The sequence below is a fragment of the Euprymna scolopes genome, chromosome 17, assembly GCF_053919585.1.
Source record: "Euprymna scolopes isolate OS-2025 chromosome 17, ASM5391958v1, whole genome shotgun sequence".
Classification (NCBI taxonomy): domain Eukaryota; kingdom Metazoa; phylum Mollusca; class Cephalopoda; order Sepiida; family Sepiolidae; genus Euprymna; species Euprymna scolopes.
This window is the reverse complement of record NC_136498.1, coordinates 50,757,516-50,774,322: the sequence shown is the minus strand read 5'-3', so window position 1 is coordinate 50,774,322 and position 16,807 is coordinate 50,757,516. Positions and strand designations below refer to the sequence as shown.

Below are 16,807 nucleotides of genomic sequence, written 5' to 3'. Positions count from 1 at the left end.
TCGAAATTTATCGACAAGATCAAACTTGTCAATAAAGTCTCGAAACGCCTTAGCATCCCGGTTCTGGTTAGTAGCCCTTGAAGTATTACCCCCGCGATCTAAATCGGGATCCAGGACCGCGTTCCAGTCTCCCGCTAAAACTATCCGCCGAGAGGAATTCATAAAGGGCTCAATCCCCCAAAAAAAGGAAACCCTCTCGCCATGGCTATTGGGAGCATAAACCCCAATAAATCGAAATGCCACATCCTTTACGGTAACATCCAGCACGTGCACTCTTCCCTCTGGATCAGCATAGACTGGGTCACACGAAGCATCAAGAGTGCGTCTAACTAGCCAGGAAACACCCCTCGAGTGTGAATCAAAATCTGCTGAATAGAGCTGAAAGTCTCTAAGCAGCACACCCTGATAATCACTGGGAATGAAGTGCGTTTCCTGTACACAGCATATATCCACCCTGAGGCGTTGAAGGTCGCGTGCAACTCAAAGTTTACGAGAGGCGTCCCTCAACCCTCGGACATTCAAAGTAGCTAACCTTAAAGCCATTGTGATCTATCTAGGGTTGGGTATCCTTAACAAACATGGACGGTGCCAAGACACCGACAGCTGTCCCCAATGATCCTGAGGCCACTCATTAGTGATGGCCCCATCAGGGGACAGACCACCGATGTCTAGAGGAAATGTTAACTTAATCGCTCTATAAAGTGAAGGGTGGATTTTTATGGGGACCCGTCCAACACATAGTTTCTCCATTTTAATGTCATGTCGGAGTCGCTAAAAAAGGCTGCTGGAGGAATGATATTAAAAGCAGAGTTTGCTTCCTCCAGCATAGTCCAAACTCCTTTGGCCTCTTCACGACTTCTGACCACAGTTAAAAGTCTTTTGGCATTAGGAAAATTTTCTGGGTTTGTAATGGCCAGTTTGCTTATCTGCTTCACCGCGTAGAGGTTTCGGTAGTCTTTTCTAACGTGATTTTTGGATATGGTCTCTATATTAGCCGTGATCTTACACACGTCTTTGCCCTGAAAAAAAGGGGGTCTTTTCTTTTTTTGGTCTTTTTCCACGGAGGGACTTCTTTGTCTTTTCTTTTCAGAAGTAGAAGGGCGAGGTGATGGAGAAGGGGGCATGTCAATTTTCATAGAGGAAGCGGGGGGGGGAGTTTTGGGGTGTATTGTTTGGGGAGCAGAATGGAGACGGTTTAGGGGACGGTTTAGGGGTCTTTTTGGATGGGGAGCCTAGGGTTGTCAACTTTGGGTCTCTTTTTGGTACGTTTGCGGGAGAGAGGGGTGGTGCTTTACGGGGTGATCTTTTCTCTTGTGGAGGAGGGGCAGGCTTTTCGGGGAAGAGAGATTCGGGGAAATCTAATATTTTTTCTTTTTCTTTTTTCTTCTCGCTTTGCTTGCGCTTTTCATCAAGCGAGTCCTTTATTTTTAGCAGGGCCTTAAACTTGTTGCTCCCCGGGTCTTTACTGGTCCTAATGTCTAATATCTGCTCTTTGGTCAGTTTATCCGCGTACGTTTTACGAGGCGATTTAGAAAACGGTACCAGTGTCCATTCTCTCTTTTTAGGCGATTCCATCTCGGAGTTGAATTTTTTTTCGAATTCTTCTGTTGTGATTTCTTTAATCACTTCAATTTTTTTGCTTGTATTTGGCGTTCTAGCCTCAGGATCGAGGTGCCCAACAATCACCTCTTTAGGGTTTGTTGTGTTTGTCACATTGGTTTTGGTCTTTTTCGGACAGGTGTAGGTTAAGTGACCTACTTCACTACAAATCCAGCAGGTCGGCCTCCTCCCTGTGACCACAATGGGGAGTTTTTCAGCTCCCGCTTCCAGGAAGTAGGGTATTTCGAGGAAAGCTTCTTTGTTTAAAAGGATGTCGAAGGACCAGACTCCGTTGTACTGGTCCACCTCTATACCAGTAATATCACTGAATTTCAGGAGGTAGGCAGCTAGATATTCACCTGGGACCGCCCCTGACACGTCGAAAATGGAAACAGTCGTTCTCCTCCGTCCTAGGTACTCCATTCTTAAAATGTAGTCTTGTGTAATGATTTCTTTTTTAGTTAGTGCGACGCATTCTTCTTCTGTTTTAAACAGGGCGGCCCAGGTATTGTAGCCTCTGCATTTCGTTACACGATCCGCACGCATTCCTGCCGTTGCCAGTAATTTAGTTACAGTTTCCTTAGTTGACCTGATCAATTTTTTGGTCTTGCGATCTACCACAAAAAGTGAGATCGTTTTCTTGGCAAATTCCTGTAGCCGTGGTGCTTCTAACGTAACTCCTGTTTCTGTAACATATTGCAAACATTTCCTTGCTTCCGTTAAAAAGTTGTTAACGTCTATTTTAACTTTGGGTGGTTTTGCCCACCCATTCTTTTGTTCGCCACTTTTGTCCTCTTCCGACGGCACATTGCTGGCGGACGCCATGGCCGACGGGTTAGAGAGGGGGGAAAAAATAAAAAATAATAAAAAAAAATAAGGTAAAAGTCCCGTTCAAAAATAACAGCAGGAAGATAACAGCAATAACAACTTTAACAAATAAAACAAATTTAACACGGCAATAATAATAATATGTAAAACAATCGCAGGAAAAATAACAAACCAACGTGACGATCGGTCGTTCTGGCGTTTAATCCACACCTGGGATCAAAAGGTCTATGGTTGATATAATGGATAGAACAGTCCATTTGGAGGGTGATTCCCCCACAACAATAATCTAAAGAATTTAACTATAATTTCTACATTTATATTTTGCTCTATTTTATATATAGCAATAGGTGCCCGGTGTTGTGTGTGGAGGTGTATGCTGAGCAAAAAAAAAAAAATAAATAAATAAAAGAAAAAAAGGTAATTTTTTTAAAACTTTGACCCTTATTATGATCCTTTAATATTTATTGTTTTGGGCTCAAATCAAGTTATTAAGTTAAATCCATGTCCAAGGAACCAATCTCTAAAATGTCAAGTGTTTAGATCCAAAATTGTCGGAGGAGTTTGGTAGAGTTCTCAAAGGTCAAATCGTTGAAATTTAACCCCTTAACAGCGATCACATCGCTTTTCTCAAATCTCAGTACGCTGTATATCAATTTTCGAGTCTGTAGACTTAAAATTGACAGAGTTATTGCGTAGGGAAATGTACACACACACACACGTTCACTTTTATAGATATATAGATTGAGTTTTTCTTTTCAGCCTGGGATCGTCGTGAAAATATTATCTCAGTATAATATTTAATAAGATAACAATTCATTTGATTATCTAATCTGCGATCTAATTTATATATATATATATGAAATAAAATGGAGGTGGAAGGACCTGGATACTCAACGGTTCGCCCGATTTATGCGGGCTTCTTCAAGAGGGATGGTCATTGAAGAAGCCCGCATAAATCGGGCGAAACGTTGAGTATCCAGGTCCCTCCACCTCCATTTTATTTCATATCGTTGGATTTAATCCAGCTCAACAATCATATATATATATATATATATATATATATATATATATATATATATATATATATATATATATATATATATATATATATAAAATAAAAAAGGAACAAACCGTATTATGTGTTCACCAACGTTTCGTCTTTATTTCGAGACTTCCTCTGGGTGAAATAAAGACGAAACGTTGGTGAACACATAATACGGTTTGTTCCTTTTTTATTTTCTCTATTTTGTCGGAATACTATTTCCATTATTTTCATCATATATATATATATATATATATATATATATATATATATATATATATATATATATATATATAACTACTTCATTTACTCACATAAAATTAATATACGAAAGTATAAATATATGCGTAAACTTTAATATTTACTTCAACAGTGCTCAATACGTATGTAGAGCCGGTTAGTAAGTTATAAAATATATATGGCGATTAAGCTACACTGAATATATACATATATATAACGCAAAAATAACGGATGTTCGAAAAATGTGTCCAATTTAGTAATATGGTGAAAATACTATTTCTAACCTAACAGTGCAAGCTAATATGAAGCGTGACCGACCGACTTTTGTTTAGAAGAGCCTATCATACAGATGGAAGGATGTTACCTAAACCGGAAACGATGTCTGTGAATTGGCGGAAGTGTTTGACAATTGTCCTTTCAACTGCAAGTATGAGATTATTTTAGTTTTAGCTTCTCCACATGTATAGTTGAACGAGATTTATTGACTCTGCACGCTATAGTTTGTTCTCATGGATGCACCGGTGACAAATCTCTTATGTTCCCTAAACTGATTATTCCCGTCGAGGGATCACTATTTATTATTATTTAACTCTATGTTTTAATGTATATATATATAGCTGTTAAGGGGGTCAAAATTCAACGATTTGACCTTGGGAACTCTACCAAACTCCTCCTCTTTGGGTCTAAACACTTAAAATTTTAAATATAGGTTCCTTGGATATGGATCTAACTTAATAACTTGATTTGAGCTCAAAACAATAAATAAGGGGTCATAACAGGGATCAAAGTTTAAAAAATTGCCCTTTTTTTTTTGCTCAGAATATACCTCCAAACGCCCGGGTAACGCCGGGACCCATGCTAGTATATATATATATATATATATATATATATATATATATATATATATATGCAAAGAATTAATAAAATATGTTTAAAAATATTTTGAAATGAGTTAATATATATATATATATATATATATATATATATATATATATATATATATATATATTAGCCTTAATTTAAACCTGAGACTTCCGGTTTGGCGATGGGCGAAACAGCAAAGACGTCACGTTTTTTTCATGTTCTTTTCCTCCCTCTCGGTACGGGTTTGAGACTGCCTGCCTACAACCACTTCTTTTTTTTTTTTTTTGCTCAACACGCACATCCAAACACCCGGGCAACGCCGGGCACCCAAGCTAGTATATCTATAAAAATGAACGTGTCTGTGTGTCTGTGGGTCTGTCTGTGTGTCTGTCTGTGTACATTTCCCTACGCAATAACTCGAAATTTGATATACAGGATACTGAGTTTTAGGAAAAACTTTGTGATCGGTTTTCGGCCAGAAATGTGGCTGTTAAGGGGTCAAAGTTATATATATATATATAAGTCTAGTTAAATACGACATATTTTCTTTTTTCTGAGCTATCATTTTAAATTTACCATTAGTGTGGCAATCTTTTCGTTTCTGCAGGCAAGGTGTACGGAACAAACCCAGTGATTTAATCGAACCAGATTCTTTTCTATTCTGTACATTATATACAAGTACTATTCAATATTTACATTCATCGGTTGAGATTGTTAATCCCTTTCTTTATTCATTAGACTAGCTGTGTTTAAAATAGATAATACACGTTTAAAGCATAACATTACATTTAAAACAGATGATTAAACGTTTAAACTAAATAAAATTACTATGAGATGATTGATTAACGATTAAAATAAGTACTAAATAAAATATCTATGAGATGGTTAATTTACGATAAAAAAAACGATTAAAAATTAAAAAGTGACTTTCAGTTAACTATACTCATTTTACTTGGTTTAGAATATGTATGCGCTTTTTTTTTTCTTAAGATACTTATGATGGCATTCAACGCTTAGCTTACCTTTAGTGATTAATTAGGAATTACATAGTTTAGAAAGTAACGTTTTGTATAAGTACAATGCATTATTTTATTTATATTACCCGACTAGGAAGATATAAATCGTTTAACTCATTAGACTAATTACATTTAAAACAAGTGATTAACGTTTAAATCAATGTAATAAAATGAGATGATTAATTAATGATTTAAATAACTAGTTAAAAATTTATCTATATATATATATCAACATAAAAAGGAGAAAATAAGGTACGTCGAAGTAAAAGTACTATGCATAATTTATATTTAAATCAATCTGGCTAAGAGTATATATCTCTTTCTATCTCATTATACTACCCATGTTTAAACTAAAAGATTCATGTTTAAAATGAATAGATTCAAGACGCGATAAATAATTAAAGATTAAACTAGTTATTAAATAATTTTAAATCTAATGTACTCTTTTACTCATATAGAAATATATGAGTTTTCTCATTTAAATCACAACTTACTTTTACTTTGGTGGTATTTTAGACATTACATATTTTCGAAAAGTAAGGTATTACAGTTACAATACATTATTATGTTTATATTATCCGTTTTTTTTTTTTAACTTCTTTAGTGTTTTTTAAATTCTTTAGTGTATGAATTTGAAAAGAGACAGCTGTTTCTTGTTTGATATTTAAAAGTTTGTCACGATCTTTAAATTTAGTTATCTCCAGTTTTTCATGGAGGCATATAAAACTTTCGGAGATATCCTTGGCCTGATGATGTGATTTTCCCTAGCAAGGTGGTCACTGAAACATATTTACATATGTGAGCCACTAGTTTTCATATTCAACATATTCATATCGCTCTGTCTAAATATTGAGCACTCTTTGGAAGACACATTGTGTGTGTTTTTTTGTTTTTGCTTTTGTTTAAAACTAAACAATACTACCAATAATATATATATATATATATATATATATATATATATATATATATATAATGAAATAAAAAAAGATGCCGTGTTTACCTGATATAAGCAATGGTAAACTTCAACCTAATGTAAATACCAGTATTTATATATAGATAATTTAATCACAACCAAATAAAAAAGCCCAATACACAATAGAGAGTAGAGCTTCTTATAAGAGAAATTAAATTAAAACTATAAGTTGAAATTTACAATCGAATTCATTGTTCGACTGAATGCTCCAAAAAACAATTTACAAGGTCCTTATTCCGCGGAGTTTCAAAGAATGCTATTCTTGCTATTCTTCTCATCAGAGGTCAGAAAGAAATCAGCAATATATCATCATCATCACCATCATCATTATCATAATAATAATAATAATAATAATAATAATAATAATAACAATAACAAAAACAACAACAACAAAAACAACAACAATAATAATAATAATATATTAACAAAAAAAAAAAAAATAAAAAAATAATAATAATAATAATAATAATAATAATAATAATAATAAGCTTGTGTATTCATTCTTTTGCGGACTGTTGTTTCACCACGTTCCGACTAACTCACCCTCTGGTTTTCTTCAGATGATTGATCGGGACTGGATAGGAATGCTGGATCTTGTAACTGTATCCCCAGTAATTACTGCCTTCCATAGTTGTTGTTGTCTCATCACGCTTTGGCCAACTAATCCTCTGGCCTGCTTTGGGTAGGATTGAAACCGTTATCTTCAGACAGTACTCACTTGAAATCGTAGAAACTCAACAACCACACACACACACACACACACATGAATTCACAAATTATGAAGGCTCATCTGAAAAGATTAAAAGAAATAAAAATAAATACAAATAAAAATAATATATAATAATTAGTTTTTCCACTTTTATTTGCAGATTTCAAAACATTTTGGATTTTTCCTTCCACATACACTGGACTTTAAATCTTCACATCGAACAACCAGAATATATTAAACAGACACGAACGAATATCATAAAACCATTTTACAAAATGTCTGGAAAGAATGGTGAATTGAGATTGAAGAAGGACCTTGGTTTATTGAGTTGCACATCCTACGTTGTGGGCGCCATCATCGGTGTCGGGATTTTTATTAGTCCGAAATCACTTTTAGAAGGAGCCGGAGGATCTTTTGGTATCGCTATTCTGCTGTGGACTTTATGTGGCTTTCTCAGCTACACGGGTGCTTTATGCTTTGCTGAGCTTGGTAAGTCAAACATAATTTATATATATATATATATATATATATATATATATATATATATATATATATATATATGTATATATATATATATATATATGTGTGTGGTGACCCCCCCCCAAAAAAAACGGGCCCCAACTCTAATTAGGCCTTGTTTTTTAGTGTTTTGTCTGAATGAAATGAAACTTTGGTCATAACTAGTTTATTATATTCAAAACATCACATCAAAACACTAGGGTCTTTGGCCTTTTTTTTCTCCGTTCTGCAGCATATGTTCTAGATAGCCTCCATTTAGCTTCGTTTTTTTTGGGGGGGGGGGTCACCCTGTATATATATATATATATATATATATATATATATATATATATATATATATATATATATATATATATATTACGTACAGGTAAATAGGTTTAATAAAATATGTTGAGAAAACTTCAGTAAGAATTAAAAACATATATTTATTATTCGGAAAGGAAACACACATGGCGGTGAAAGTCCTTAATCCGCGGAGTCTGGAAGAAATACTTTCTCTTTCCTCGCAGGGAAGGAGTAAGCAAAATACATAAATAAATTTTGCTTTCAAAGTAATTAAAGAAACTAAGTGTGGAAATGAAATATAGAACAATGAACAATGGAACAACGTGAGAGGGTGTTCCCATGGTTGTTAAATTCAAAAGCCAGTGAGTCCAAGAAAGTGGTGAAGGTAAAATATCCATGTTTGTTGTTGTTCGAATGCATGTTGTTGGACTTTATAAACGTTGTTGGACTTTATAAATGTTGTTGGACTTTATAAATGTTGTTGGACTTTATAAACGTTGTTGGACTTTATAAATGTTGTTGGACTTTATAAATGTTGTTGGACTTTATAAACGTTGTTGGACTTTATAAATGGTTCAACAAATAAATTTCTGTGTGAATGATAAAGTTCAGTTTGTGAGTTCAACCAAAGAGAAAACCATATGGATATATAGTAAGTAATAGAGAAAGCCATATATATATACACTTGTGCCCGATATTATTCATACCCCTCGGATCTTTGAGATTTCTATAAGAATATTGCTCAAACCAGAAGATAGACAATATTAAAGGGATTTCAAACAATAAATCAAGCATAAGCATTTAATTTAAACTCAACAAATAAATAAATTATGCAAGTTTGAAGCATTATACTAAGAAAAACAATAATGGCACTAGTTCAAAATTATTCATACCTCTCTTACTAATAGTCAATAGCATGCCCTTTATTCTTAATAACTGCCTGTAACCGTTTTGGATATTTATCAACAAGGTTTTTACAAGCATCAACACTGATTTTTGACCATTCTTCAATGCAGTAGTTCTCTTAATCCCTCAAATTTCTAGGTTTCCGTTTTTTAACCTCAGTTTTCAATATGTGCCAGAGGTTTTCGATAGGGTTCAGGTCAGGACTCTGGCTAGGCCATTCCAAAACATTAATGTGATTATCCTCAAACCATTTCTTGACTATTTTGGCAGTATGTTTTGGATCATTATCCTGTTGAAGGACCCAGTTTGGTCCTAAATGGAGCTTCTCCGCATCCTGTCTAATGTTTTCCTGGAGTATCTCCAAATATTGCTCCTTCTTCATGGTTCCATCTATCTTGACCAAACTACCTGGACCACTAGCCGAAACGGAACCCCAAAACATTAGGCTACCACCACCATGTTTCACCGTGGGTATGGTGTTCTTTGGGTTGTAAGCTTCTCCTTTCTTCCTCCAAACGTAAGAAGCATCCATATGGCCAAACAATTCAATTTTTTTTTCGTCAGTCCACAAAATACTTGAGAAAACGGACTCTGGAGAATTCACATGGGTCCTAGCAAACTTTAGACGTGCTGCAAGGCGTTTTCCGGTGTGCAATGGAGTCCTTCTTGGTCTTCTTCCTTTCAGACCATTTTCATGCAGAGTCCTTTGCAATGTTTGCCTTGATATTTTTATGCCAGAAGACTCAAGATTTTCTAAAATGTCCTTAGTAGTGGTGGTTGGATTTGCATTAACACTTCTTACAATATTCCTGGTGGCTCTAGCAGACAGTTTCCTTTTCCTTCCTCTACCAATCAAGTTGTTTGTTGTGTGGTGGCTCTGGAATTTTTTGATGATGCTCTGTACTGTTGCTGTAGGGACCTCAAATTTCTTGGAAATTGACTTGTAACCTAAACCATCCTTATGTGAATTCACAATTTTAGTCCTAAGATCATTACTAAGCTCTTTTTTCTTCCCCATTCTAATAATTTTTATTCTTTTTTTGGTTTTCAGTTGATATCATTTTAATTTCTGAAAAATGCAAAAAACGAAATGAAATTAATCAAAGGTTGTATAAAAGCATTCAAAATAAGAATCAAACAGGAAACAAACAGTCAGCAACTCGATTAATACTGAAAAAATAAGGGGGTATGATTATTTTTGAACATTGCAGATTTTATAAATAGCTGTATATTTCTTTTATTACAAGTATACCGAGATTTTAAAATGACGAAAATGATCAGAAGAGGTTTATTAAGAATATGTATCAATATGGACGTAAACAATAAATTCTTACAAAGTTACACCTAATAAACTCAATTTTCAAGAGGGGGTATGAATAATATCGGGCACAAGTGTATATATAGTAAGCCATATATATATAGTAAGTAATATTAATTTAGATAGCATTATTCTGAATAATAGTATTATTAGTGAAAAAGTAGGATTAAAGTTAGAAGAAAAAAACAAAAATCTTCCATGTAAGTATTGGATACCTAAAATGCACACAAATCCAGTTAGTGCTAGATTTATTGTAGGTTCAAAGACGTGCATCACTAAACCTTTAAGTAAAGCTATATCTAAAATATTTAAATTAATTATAAATCAAATAAATAATTTTCACCTGAAAAGAAAATTCTATAGTAATATAAATCTATTTTGGGTAGTAAATAATTCCCAACCAGTGAAAGAAAAATTAGATAAAATAAATTCCAGAATAAAAGCAAAATCTATAGCTACTTATAATTTTAGTACGCTATATACTAAAATTCCACACGAAAAACTTATAAAAGAATTCAATGATACCGTAGATTTAGCTTTTGAAGGTGGAAAAGGTAAATATATCGACTTTTCAAACTCTAAAGCTTTCTGGTGTAAAAATGAAAATAGCAAAACGAGTGTTTCTAAAGGTATTTTAAAAATTCTTAGAAGTCATCTTATTAAAGAATGGTATTTTCAAATAGGAAATAAAATATTACTCCAAACGATAGGTATCCCAATGGGATTGGATCCTGCACCATTTTGGGCAAATTTGTATTTACATAGACTCGAGTATATATATATATATATATATATATATATATATATATATATATATATATATATATATATATATATATATATATATATATGTCATCATTATTAAAAACTGATATATCTAAAACATATAACTTTCATGGATGTAGGAGATTTATAGATGACCTTATATGTATAAACGATAATGATGAATTCGAAAAAAATAAACATCTTATATATCCAAACGAATTAAAATTGAATTGTGAACACAGAGGACAACAGGCTACATTTCTGGATTTAGATATAAAAATTGAGGATGGGATTTTTCTTTATAAAATATTTAATAAAAGAAACGCTTTTCCCTTTCAAATAGTACGTATGCCGCATAAATGTTATCTATTCCTTCCTTTGTAGTTTCCACGGTGATTATTTGAATCAAAACGTCAAGGCCTTTTTTCTTTCATGGCTGGCAGTCAGTTAAACTACCATGTCGAGAAGATGTGACAACAGGTTGGAAAAGTGAGATTTAAAAAGTCAACGGCCTAGTAGTAGAGTACTCTAGCCTGCAAAATGCCTGGGAATCTCCGTTAGCATTTTCAGGTAAGAGCGTTTCTAGCAATTACTAATTAATTAATTACTTCTCAAAGAGTAAAAAAGCAAAGCCTAGGAGTGTGGACGCTCCCATGGTTCGATCGATAGAACTGCTGACTATCAACGTGATGGTTCTAGGTTCAATCCTCGGCTTGGGAGAGGCGCTAGTCTAGCGGCTTTGATAAGTTGTGATACAACAAAACAGGACTGTATGTCGATGACTACAAATATATATATATATATATATATATATATATGTGTGTGTGTAGCATGTTATATGTGTAACATGAAAAGGACACTTTTTTATCAATGTGCTAAGAGATTAGTGTAGTGTTAGGACGATTGATCGGAATATTACCTAGGTTTTTATGTAATCCGACCTCCATGCTCTTAATAAAACTCCACAGTAAGAAATTTTTAAAAATCGGAATCGGTAATTCTATCGGAATCGTAATTTACAACAAAGCAGTAATGGTATCAGAATTGGGAAAAACATTTGAATCGCCCCATCACCTGTAGAAATTGTCGACAAAGACATTCCTTTACTTATCTAGGTAATCTCTACTATTTCCTCAATGGAATTTGACTCTGTGTGTGTATGTATGCGTTCGTTCCCTATCGACTCGAAAAAGCTGGGCCGATTTTTATGATATAACTGGAAATATTCTCTCTATCATTAAATCATTTCTCTCTGATAGGCTTATAAGAGTAGTGGTTGATGGACAAAAATCAGAGGCCTGCAGTATTAATGCTGGAGTCCCTCAAGGGTCCATCCTGACCACAACTCTCTTCCTGATTTACAGCAATGATCTCCCTAAACACATACTTAAATAATTCGTCGACATCTATGCTGATGACACGACCATCTACAGCAACACATCAAAGGCTGTAAATGACAAAGCTCTCTTTGATTCGCTCTCCTCTGATCTCGAACGAGTGATTCAGTGAGGGAAGACGTGGCTGGTTACCTTTAATACATCTAAAATCAAACTCCTATCTTTACATCATCAACGCTCTGATCCCCATCTGGTATCAATTGGGATGGATGGCTCTCGTCTAGGAGAAGCCCCATGTTTTGACAAGCTTGTGGATTTGAAGTTCACTCCTGATCTGAAATGGAACATGTACATCAAGTCTGTTGCCAAGATCACTGGAAAGATGGTGGGATCTTTCTACCGCCCCAGAAGATATCTCACTACTGATGTAATTCTCTATCTATATAAAAGCCAAGTACGTCCAAAGATGGAATACTGCTGCCATATCTGGGCAGGAGCTGCTAAAAACAGCCTATCCTGCCTTGGCAGTGTACAAAATAGACTTCGTGGCTTAGTGGGGGATGCCCTTTTCTCTACCCTGCAACCTCTCTCCCACAGAAGAGACGTTGCAAGCTTATCTTTGGTTTATCATTATTTCCATGGCAGGTGCTCGTCTGAACTCCAATCTCTGGTCCCCCCTCGCCAATCTGTTACAAAAAACACCCATCTAGCTGAATCCACTGTCAAAACTTTCCCCACTCTTTATCTATGCCTAAATCAAAACGTAGATTCCATGAACAAAGCTTCCTTCTTAGAACTGCACGCCTGTGGAACTCTGTTCCGTCTGCCTGCTTACCTCCTGACTACAACTTGGATGTCTTCAAGTCCAACGCAAACAAATTCCTGATGAACTGCCCCCATAAGTAGACACTCTAAAATATCCACAATAACGTACTGTACTTACAATAACCCTCATCCCTGAGTGGCTTCTGGGCCTTGATAAGTGGTGACCACCTTGTAAAAAAAAAAACTCATTAAAGAAGGAACAGGCGATTTTGGCAAAAATTAACACCTTACACAACCTAACATCGCAAGTGTATTTGAGAAATTTTATATCACACAAGCCGAAAGGCCCGACATATAAAATCAACAGTAGGTTCTGTACAGTGCAATGTAGACTACAATGTATTATAGACTAGATCACTGCGAAGAGACATGTAAAGCTTTTCTTTTTGTACTGCGATGGGTTCACAGCTAGAGTAGGCAATTGATCGATTTGATTGAAAAATGGACGATTTCTCTGGCTTCGATGACAAGAAAAATATAAGACTGTGAAACTTTCGTTGAGCATCATTCAATCCCGGGCAACGTTGGGTCTCCCTGCTCATAATTCATGCAAAGATATCGATAAACAGCTGATACAAGATTAAATAATCTGTCGATAATAAACGAAGAAAGATATATGATGTTTCTTCCCATCCGGCCAGCTGTCTCTGCTGGGAAAAGTGTTGGCCCTCCTGGATCACGGTTCCTTCTTGTCGCATGGGTGACGCCAGCAGGTGCCTACTTATCATCATTGTGTCTTCGATCTAAATCGACACGCGCTGAAAAGGAAATCGGTATTCTCCCGCAAGTCACTCCAATCAGACTGGTGGCGTCATAAGAAGAAAAAACGACTTGTATAATAAAAGCAACATAAAACGCTAATTATTTGTTACATAAATGTTGCGGGAAATTTACTCACTGAGTCCCGTGAAGGTTATCCCACGTGGTTCATGTTAATAAGCCTAGAAAAATCAGGAAATGAAAAAATAAAGACAAGGAAATACTTTTAAGAATAAAAAAATATTGACATTTTATTGAGGGGAAAAGAAAGCATAAGGGTTGGGAAAAGAAGGCAGCAAAGCTGCAAAGTTCAATTATTGAGAAAATACAGTTTATATGTTCACCAATTCGACTGCCAAAAAATGTCTTTATGGAAAGCACTAAAGGCTTAATTAACACTAGAGAGAGAGTACAGAAATAAGAGAAAATTAGAATAAGAGAATTACTGCGTAAAACAATGATTTCGTTTTTTTTAACCTTTCTTTTTTTATCTTTATATATATGTGTGAGTCCTTTTTTTTTTACATATATATTTTCTTCACGCCACTCCAAATCGATCTGTCCTCACTTCAGTGACAGAATCCTTGAAAGTTCTTTTGAAAATAATCCTTGAATTTGAAAACTCAATGTTGTTTGTTAAAACCTCCGTTCGTCCTTCTTGTCAGATGAAATTCTCACTGGTAACAACATGGAAAGATTCGGTTTCCACACGCCGACATTTAATCGCATCTCGTGCGTCCAGTTTATAGATCAATTCTTCTTAGAATTGATTCTTTCTTTTCTTTTCGAGTCAACCAACTTGATTCGACTCTTACTGAAACTCATTATTCATTTCTATGAGCAATGAAATAACTTTTACTATTTTTAAGACTTGAATGTCTGAGTAGGACCAGAGCTCGTAACTTGCGTGTTACCCTCGTAGAATCTCTGTCCAAAACTGACTTTCGCTTCGCTCTCTCTAGTGCACTTGTTGAATTTTCGCGGGAAAAGTATCTCTTAGTAGAACCAATTGTGGCGTGATTCTTTCATCAGCAGCAGCAGCTCGTTAAAAAGACGTAAAGTTAAAGAAGGAAAGAAGGGAGGAAAGATAAAAGACAACGACGAAAAGAAGGAAGAAATTAAATTTCTGACAATGTATAAGAGTTGAGTGTCGAACACTGCAAACGTCTGATTTTCGAAGTTCGTTATCGTGATCGGGTTATTCTGTCGATACGTAGATATACAATCAGCTATTTGGGTTAGACATGCGAATCAGATTCGTCAGTCATTCCTTCCAGAGCAACGTCCAAATGATGCAGCCATCCTTTTACACGTGTTACTGGACACATTTGAATTACCCCAAAGTGTTTCAGTTATAAATAATAAACAAAGCAAGTCTCACATCAAAGTCCCAACAAGAACCCACCAAATTTGTAAGCCAACGCTAACCTTACAAATAGATCCACATAAAACCTCTTACAAGGATCACATTTCAAAGGGGAGGTGTTATAAAGGGAAATAACCGAAAAAAAGAGTTATCTCACCTGGATCGGAAAGGTGAAGACTTTTCAAGATGGCTTACACAGCATTTCATATAATCTGTTGCTCTAACGTTTTTTTATTTCTCTGTTTAAACAAATAAATAATTTGGTGCCAAAACGACGTCTTCTTGTAATTTCCACATTAAACAACCAGTTATATTCCATGACGACATAATACGTTTGGCCTCTCGCCCAGAAACTTCTCTACTGCTTTACGTGACGTCAGTCATCTTGCGACCGGCGGTATGTCAGCTCGGCGTTTCGACCTCAGCAAACAGAAAAGGGAAGATCACACGACTTCGCAACTTGCCGTGTTTATATACCACTTTTCCAGCGCCGGTTAGAGATTGATTTTCAAGTCATACGTATCAAGTGTTTGAAGCGGTCAATTATCGAATTATCGATACCATATTCCTACATATCAAATGTTGACCCGTTCAACTTTTTTTATTCTTTCCTCCCTCCTATTTTTAGCGATGAGTTTCTGCTTAAGACTTTGACCTTTTTATTTTCTGTTTATCTCTTACTTTCAGAAAAAAAATGTTATTTAAAGCTCTCTTATTTATTTTATGAATTAAGCATCAGTAATTCTAAATCTCACTAGCCAGGTTCCATTTCTCGTGGCGCATTTCCCTAATATTCAACATCAAACGTTTCACAGTGTTACAAATTGTTCCGTCACCAATTCTGGCTGGCAAATAGTTTTAAAGTTTTCATAAATGGATCAAGGCATTTCTCTTTCTTCAAAAGTTATCTTATTAAAATCATTTTTAAAAGTCCCGCATTTCGGGAACGGACATTCGATTCAGATAGGGAAAAGGGTAAAACTGATATCCGTTATTTGCTCTCCTTCCGGCCAAGGTAAAGAAGAGGCGAGAAATGCGAAAAAGTAGAGACGCTTATTTTAGTCTCTGTTTCACTCTGTGCGCTTTATTTCTATCTTAGTGGTAACAAAGAAAAATGCTATGCAACAAACATTCATCTTGACCGAAACCACAATATAATGTTGCTCTTCTAAAAAGGAAAACATAAAGTTATAAAAAAACGTACTTGTATGATACTATCGACGTTTCTCTTCCCCCTCCAAGTGTTGGATGGGAAGTAGGGGAGCAAAAGAAAAATAAGTATGACAAAAGACAAGAGGAATTAAATCTATCAGGAACAAACGTATAAGAAATGGGGTTGGTGGAAAGTTAATAAATAGGAAGTTGTTCACAAAAACATACAAAAGTACTCCATGAGATTTTTGGTGAAGGTGTGGCGATGATTGATATAAACATTGTCAATGTGGTTAGAGTTCGT

At 35.1% G+C, this 16,807-nt stretch overlaps 1 protein-coding gene across 1 annotated transcript in view; it reads left to right on the top strand.

The window, feature by feature from the left end:
- Positions 1-16,807, top strand: part of LOC145296752 (Y+L amino acid transporter 2-like) — a 185,083-nt gene that overhangs the window by 19,375 nt on the left and 148,901 nt on the right. The window contains exon 2 of the mRNA XM_080142789.1: positions 7,432-7,760. Coding sequence (XP_079998915.1) covers positions 7,547-7,760 — 214 coding nt within the window. The 5' untranslated portion in view covers positions 7,432-7,546. The remainder of the gene's footprint in view (positions 1-7,431; positions 7,761-16,807) is intronic.